The 7,770-nt window shown below is 43.9% G+C and overlaps 1 protein-coding gene across 4 annotated transcripts in view; it reads right to left on the reverse strand.

The window, feature by feature from the left end:
* Positions 1-5,604: 5,604 nt before the first annotated feature.
* Positions 5,605-7,770, reverse strand: part of rps6ka3b (ribosomal protein S6 kinase, polypeptide 3b) — a 37,161-nt gene continuing 34,995 nt past the window's right edge. For all 4 annotated transcript variants that reach the window (XM_013915772.1, XM_005752452.2, XM_013915770.1 and 1 more), the window contains exons 18-21: positions 7,444-7,520; positions 6,914-7,031; positions 6,654-6,794; positions 5,605-6,570 (exon numbers count right to left, since the gene is read on the reverse strand). In XM_013915772.1, coding sequence (XP_013771226.1) covers positions 6,448-6,570; positions 6,654-6,794; positions 6,914-7,031; positions 7,444-7,520 — 459 coding nt within the window. In that variant the 3' untranslated portion in view covers positions 5,605-6,447. The remainder of the gene's footprint in view (positions 6,571-6,653; positions 6,795-6,913; positions 7,032-7,443; positions 7,521-7,770) is intronic.

Raw genomic sequence — 7,770 nt, forward strand, 5'->3', positions numbered from 1 at the left:
CTACTTGGACCTGAGTTAATGTTAATGGATCAAGTTTAAGGCTGAGCCGCAGTGTAAAGTTCAAAGGACTCTAACATGCAGATGTTACATTAAGGACAGCGCAGAGCAGCGGGGCAGCATTTCTCTCTTGGCTGATATTCAGCATCCGTGCTGGTTTCTGCTCTTATATAATCCTCTGGTAATGTCTCTGAGCGGGCAGTCAGTCGATCCACTCTGGGGGAAATGATGGCAAACACCACCTTTCGTGTGAGCCTGAATTAAAGGGATGCAACCAGAATGTTTTTCATACTTGTGGCCATATGGGGGCAACTAAAAATATCGGGGTGGCACACATAACACAGAATTTCCAGTTTAAATATGATGTCAAATTTAGGTTAATTGAAAAATATGGCAAAAAAGAGGCAGAAAATAATTTTGTGCAAAGTTAATTTCCTGCTGTTGAAGTCGACGTCAATGCCCCTCCCGGGTGCAGCAGCATGAGCATTGGGCGAAAACCGGGTCTTACTTTAGATCCCAGGCTCCGGGTCTGGGGTGGTTTCTCTTCAGAGGCCGGCAGCTTCGGTCCTCTTCTTCCGCCAAATCACTCATGTTCCCTCAGTCTGAGAGTGAAAGACGGACACGTGTCAGGTTCGGGAGTGAAACAGCTTTTTGAATCCTCCGCCTGATGAAAAGCTCCGTCTTTGTTTCCCTGCTTCACCCACGGAGACACCCTGACAGCAGAATAATGATCATTATGCTGAGATCACCCTGCTTCGCTCCTTCTGCTCCTCTGTCGGCTCCAAAATGGAGTCCAGCACTTTCACTTTCACTTCTCCCCCCGTGGAGCTGCTCCTCCTCCTCTTTCTTTCTGCCAATTTAATACCTCAAACATGAATATTTAATAACAATCCTCCAAACTCGGACTAATAACATGAAACATGAGGAGGGACTCTCAGCTTAGCACAGTGTGAGCACAGTGTGAGCAGGCAGGGGGATTGATTTAAACATGGTGTAGTTATTAATGTAATCTGAGGTGATGGAGATGTTGATCTGGTATCGTTTTGTTCTGTGGGCAGCAGCTCTGACATCTGCAGGCGGCTGCTGCTTTAACTACGGACCCGTTGATCTGCCACCATCAGCACCATCAGCACCATCGAAACCTCACACTGGACTTCAGGCACCTTGGCTTCTCCTTTCCTCTTCCAGGCTCCAGATAAGGGGTGTCAAACATAAGGCCCAGGGGCCAGAATCAGCCTGGTAAAGACCCTGGTAGAGCCCAGTGGACAGCTTTGGAAAATGTGAAGGATGGTGTAAAGTTTTGGAGTTTCAAATGTAGTGTGTAAGCTTATTTTAACACTTCCCCCATGGCCATGCTTACTACACATAGTAATTTAGTAGCAGATAAACAATAAAATGACATAAAAGTTCAATTTTTTCACTTTCTACTAAAGAAATTTCAGTTTAAAATAAGTTAAAACAAATAATAACAAACCCTTGTTAACAAATACTTCCTGTTTTATAACTACAGTACTATACTTAGAGTCCGAGCACCAGATTTTTATTCTATTTTAAACATGCATTTCTTACAGTTTAATCCCAAAGAGTCGTGCTGACAGATTTGTTCACCGTGCAGAGAAACTGATGCGTGCTGCTGAGACTGGACGTCTTATGTTAAGATAAAGACTCACAGAAAGAAGAGTTTCACAGGTTGGCCTCACAGTGTTACAAGTTTGACATCCCTGCACTGGGAGCTTCATCTTACTAATGATACGCAAAATTCACTTTCATCTGAAGACAGGACTGTGGACCTCCGAGCAACAGTTGAGTTCTTGGCTCATGAGCGGTTTGACATCAGGACTGCGACAGCTGTGCATGGTGGCGATGTCGTCCTCAGTCCACTCCATCTGAAGCTCTCCAAAGTCTTTGAGCTGTGAGCTGTGCAGAACGATCCGGACATCCACGGTATCGACAGCACACACACTGGAATCAGCATCAGAGCCATACTTTGCTTCTGCCCTCTAAGTCCAGCATGTAGTCCCCTGAATTGTGTTAAATAAAGTAAAAACGTTCCTCAAACGTGCACTATTATTATCCTGCAGCACATTGAACCAACAGGAGCTGACCCAGCGGCTTCAAAGGCACATTTACATTCCAGCTCTGCAACAAACTAACAGGCGCTTTTTGCTGTGCCAAAGTAAAAATCACACTGATTTTATGGCCATTCAAATGTGTTCCCAGGGATTAGCTGTCAGCTGTGTGTGGATGCAGGATGCCACTTCCTGCTCTGCAGTATCATTTTTAGGTTATTATGCTTTCACATTTAAAGTCAAGTGTCCAGAGTCTCTGGTGTCAGTTGTAACAACGTGAAAGTGAGACCTTTTTTTTTTTTAGAAAGGAATGAGGTAACAGCTTCAGGGAGATCAAAGCACGACACTCTTTGACTGATTATTGTTTTTATTGTTTTTAATAGAAAGTCCAGCTCTCGCCGCAGGTACAAAAACTGAGAGCTGGCGTAGCAGCAGGGCTGACTGCGTCTCCGACAGGATCAAATCAGAGAAGGAGAGGAAGAGGAGCGAGGATGAAGAGAGAAGAAAGAAAGCTATGCCTCTGGTCATAAAGGGGGAAAACAAAATCAGCGTTTCATGTTTCATCATCCCAGAGCTGTACATGGATAGACGAGGAAGAGATCAACACTTACATATATATATATTCAATAATTATATATAAAACATAAAGAAAATCTGCATTTTATTCCTTTTTCTCACAGACACCCAGACGAGCACAGAGCGGAAGCAGTTTCTAATCATTGACCCGCAGAAGCAAGAAGCTCAGTGGCTGTGGAAGATCATCTCCACCAGGAAACGATGAACAAAGACCGGCCACGATTTCAAAAAAGGTTCCCGACGGAGTAAAAAATGTCTCACTGAGTTAAAAATATCAAATTAATTCAGAGATAAAAGTCTTAAAATGTCATAACAGAGATGAAGAGTTCATTTCAAAGATTTGTGTTCGAGTGTAAAATAAGCTTTTTAATGAAAAATGACTTTTTAATGTACGATGAATACAGATGTGTATTTTAAAAACAACTTCTCTTATAATTTGATTAGTTTTTTGGGAATGTGTTTTGTTTTTCAAAAATCTGACTTTACCTTTTAATATTTCACATTTTCATCTCTAAACTGTTATGTTGAAACTTTGTCTCACTGTTATTTTGTATAAAATCTGGACTCCTTATATCATAGTTTCATCTTTAACACGTGACTCTGCTGTTTAAAAGCTTTTTAATGTCACTTTCCAGCATTTTGATGTAAAAACTTCATTAGGGACAGTTTACTTCTACATTTCCAGTTTCTACTTTAAAACTGGACTTTTTCTTATAATTTAGAATTTTTTACTTGGAGCCTCAATCTGAACATAAATGATTTACACCATTAAGCGACTTAAACATGATTTTTGTTTTTCTTCTGCTGGTGGAAAACGAGCTCGCACAGTCTGAGTCCGGCGCTTTTTGCTTTATGTGACGCTCGCTTGTTTGCAGCAGAGGCGCACGCAGAGAGGGCGGAGCGTAACGGCCCTGAATGCCGACCACTGCGGACACGAGGAAGCTTCGGAGGAGTTTAACAGGCCGTAACAACGTCTGGCAGCGACGTCGGTGCTCGTATCGATCCAGGATGTAAAATCAGCTGTGATGATGATGAAGGACTTGAAGTCCAACATTGACACAATCAATCAGATATTTGTTCTTGGAAGTGTTTCATTAGGGCCTAACCCCAAAGACCTTCAGTTTAACGAGATATTAAAAGTAGAAAAGATGGACATGTTTGTATTTTAGTGGCTGGAACTGATTCTTTTCACAAAGATCGTCCACAAGTTTCAGTGAACTGACCCTTGCACTGATTTCTCCACCACTGGACCTCCGACTGCACGCCCAACGTGGTTTGCCGGCAGTTTCGACTCCTGCTGGAATGTTTTTAAAAGTGTTTTTTTTGTCAGATTTTTAAAGGGTTCGCTGACACAAAACAGGAAACGCACCAGACGCCAGCTCACCTGGCAGAAACAGCGCCACAGCAGTCGAGACAGAAGAGTTTGACTCCAGAAGAACACGTCGAAAAGTAAATGTAAGACTTCTAAATCATAAAATAAACATCAGCAAAGATGAAAACAAGGATTCAGGTTTTGGAGTTTCCATATCAGGTCTGATAAACACCTCTCTGTGCCTCGCTCGCCTTCTTCCACTCACACTTCTGTGCTTTGTTTTTAATATTTGTATGTACACCCCCTCCTCGTGGACGTATAAAAATGCATTGTCTTGATTCATAGAAACCTGAGTTGCTCGACATGTTCTGTATTTACAGTTCTGCTGCACGTAAGGAGGAGATCAGCCGGCTCATACAGACGTCGCGTGACCATCGGTGGAGGCGAGAAACGCCTTTTCCCCCTGTCAGCCTCATTTACAGGCAGGCAACACATCATTTTAGTTTGTGTTTGTGAAGGAAGAAGGAGAAAACTCAGAGTTAAAGCTGCTTCTGTGGCCTCTTCTTCTGCTTTAAATTTACTGGCACATCCTAAAACTGCACAAGAGAAGCCAGAGAGGAGCTTTAAAGCAGAGGTGCTCGGCCCTGCTGCACAAACACTGACTTTACTGATGTTTTATCAGCAGCTCTCTGATCACGCTCAGATAAAGTTCATTATTTGGATATTTTACATTTTTATTTAAGCTTTAGTGCTAAAATTTGAAATCCCAGCTGCTGATAGGCTCAAGCTTTGCCTCCAGTCTCCTGAGGAGGAGGAGGGAGCACCGCCCTTCATCACATTAAGATCTTTAAAAACCAGATTAAAGAGTAAAAGAACAGGACAATAGTGTTAAATATCAGACCAGAGTGTCCAGGAGACGTTATACTGATGACAAACTACTCTGGGAGGAGTGTTTCAGAAGCACAGCCCTCCCGTGGCCACCAGGGGGCAGCAAAAGCTCAACATGTGCAGCTTAAAATTGATGCTGGACAAAAAAAATACTGTTACAAAGACAGAGTGGCTCTTTCTGCTGCAAGTGTTGTTTCCACACTTGCATCACTCTCCCGTGATTTCCTGGATCTCTGTTTGTTCAAAGAATAAATCAGATCATGTTTTTCTTGCTGTCAACAAATCCCAACAAACTGATTCTAGTATCTTATCATGGGATTTATTGGCAGTAAGAAAAAACATCCGGAGGTGTCGTTACGTTTGCTGACCGGATGATCAAACGAGCCCACCGTCAAACACTCTGGACTAGAACACGGCTCAGATGTTTGTTCTTTGCTTTGTTGTTGCACATTAAAGATAAAATACTGGAAACAACAACAACACAGGCTGCAGACGGCTGCAGCAGGTTACTGAAGGTTAAATAAAATCGATTTCATCCACTTTTCTTACAGAAAAGGCAAATTTATGAGAACAGTGTTTGTGCCACTGTGTGACGTGATTGCAGAGCATGGATATGCGTTATGTTTTCGTCTGGGGCCACACGGAGCCAATAAAAGTGAAGATTTATTAATGAAATCTTTGTTTTTCAAAATGTGGAATTTTTTCAGATTAACTGGAGAGGTGTTTTCTTTTTTTCTGGTAAATTTGCCATTTTTTCTTACTAATCTTCACATTTTCTTCCCTCATAAAATTATTTATTTATTTTTCTAATAAATTTGCAAAACTCTTTTTCAGGTAAAACTGGAATTCTTCCCATCAACATTTGCTGTTTCATTTCTCTTAATTTTGTCATTTTCTACTCATAAATTTAGGACTTTAAGCTAAAAAGACTTTTGCTCTGTAATTTTTGACCTTCAGTGACCCCAACACGCTGCTTTAGCTTTTTGGATTTTAAAACCATTTTGAGGCTGAGGCTGCTCCGCCCGTCGGGCTGAATGTCCCACCGTCTGTCCTTTTCTGCAGACGCCGTCGTCTCTCAGGCTACTTGAGGCTTAGATGCAGGATCTACAGCTACGCAGAACCATGACCACAGTATGATAACAAAGACTCTAGCTCTTTAAATGCATACCTTACATTACTTTGTTCCTATGATTTCCCCCGTCTGGAGTAAATAAATACAGTACTTTTATCTTCCTGACGCGCACTCGCCCTCTGGGCCTGCGAGCTAGCGCTGATTGTCCAAAGCAAAAAGAGAAACGTAGGGCTCGCCCTTTAAGGTTTTCTCGACAGCTGAGTCCGGCTGCTGAACAGTGATGCTAAAGCTGAGACTCTACGGTAAGACAGCAGAAGAGATCCAATCAGAAGAGCCCGTAGAGGTGAGGGAGAGATCGAGGAGGGAGGGGGGCGGCCTCTGTGCTCCTATTTGGCGTTAGCGGTTCCCAGGTCCATCAGTAGTCTGTCCCACCGGACCGAAGTGAGGGAGAGGGAAGGTCCGGCGGAGGTCAGATCGAGGTCAGAGTTGACGGGAGGAGGAAGAAAAGAAGGAGGCGGAGGAGAAAGAGGAGGTCACAGAGCGGTGGAAGTGATCTTCTTCAACCCCCGCCGCTGGGCCAGAGTGGAGCAGCCCACAGGCTCTAGGACCGGGGGGACATTCCTGTTAAGGGCAGAGTAGGTGGCCGCCATCGCACCCTGTAGGAGGAGCCAGAATACAAATCGATTAATCAATCAACCACTGACGGATGATGGAGATGGATGGATGGATGGATGGTTACCTTGACGAGGAGTGGTGCGTCCTGTCTGTTGAGGGTGTATTTGGGTAGCTGGTCTCTGTGCGTCACCCACGGGTGTCTGAGGACCTGCCCCGCTGTCAGCCGCTGGTGGGGGTCGACGTGCAGCATCTTAGACACCAGGTCCTAAAGGGTCAGAGGTTACAACTGAACTCAGGGTCACCGTGGCGATCACAGAGAGACGGTGAGCGGCTCACTTCAATCGGAGCTACTTTTCTGTGTGTTTGTTAGGAAACAGGCCTCACCTTAGCTTCAGTTGAGACAGAGTTCCAGTATCCTCCGCTGAGAGAGAACTTCCCGCTGCCGATCCGAGCCAAAATTTCCTCCGGGGTGTCCTCTGGACCGTTAGCAAATGGAGTGAAACTGGAAGGACAGAGCAAAGGGGCTGATATGCAGGAAGTGTAAGACCTGCAAACAGGCACCAAAACTATGAAAGAACAGGCATTAACTTCACACAGACAGTGTAAACACATCAATTATTTCAATGTGAGATCATCACTCGTTGCCTTGACGACATTTGTTTCATAAGGAATTTCATTTTGCCTTCTCAGTGAGTCCTTTCAGACCGCGGCTCATCAGGAAATACCACCAGCTCACCATCAACCAGCTGTGGTTAGCAAACCACCTGATGACCATGAACCATCATTGTTGGCCTTTCTTTTACTTTTTGTAACAAAGAAGCATCTTTGACAAACTGATGTCAGGTAAAGAAAAAGGAAGAAGTTTCTTTTGTTAAATTAAGTTTCTTAGAAGCGAAGAGTAAAGTCTCTGTTACCCTGTTAGCATCGTGTAGAGCAGGACTCCGAGACTCCAGATGTCACAGGCTGCGTCATAACCCTGCTTCTTCAACACCTGCCAGGACAGAAAACACCAGCTTCAAGCAAAAGTAACGTCCTGCCTTCTCCTTTCTCTGCAACAAAAAGAGCGTCAGCACCCTCCAAATGATCAAGATTACACCTCTCACACATATATTTATATTCCCTACACTTGGCAGCTGTGTAATCAGGGCTGTCTGAACATGCTTTGTCTCTGAAGGACTGTTTGGTTCAGGCTTAGTTACACAGCGATGACGCACAGGTGCAGACAGGTGCAGACAGGTGCA

This window comes from Pundamilia nyererei, unplaced genomic scaffold, assembly GCF_000239375.1.
Source record: "Pundamilia nyererei isolate P.nyererei 1_Seehausen unplaced genomic scaffold, PunNye1.0 scaffold00361, whole genome shotgun sequence".
Lineage (NCBI taxonomy): Eukaryota > Metazoa > Chordata > Actinopteri > Cichliformes > Cichlidae > Pundamilia > Pundamilia nyererei.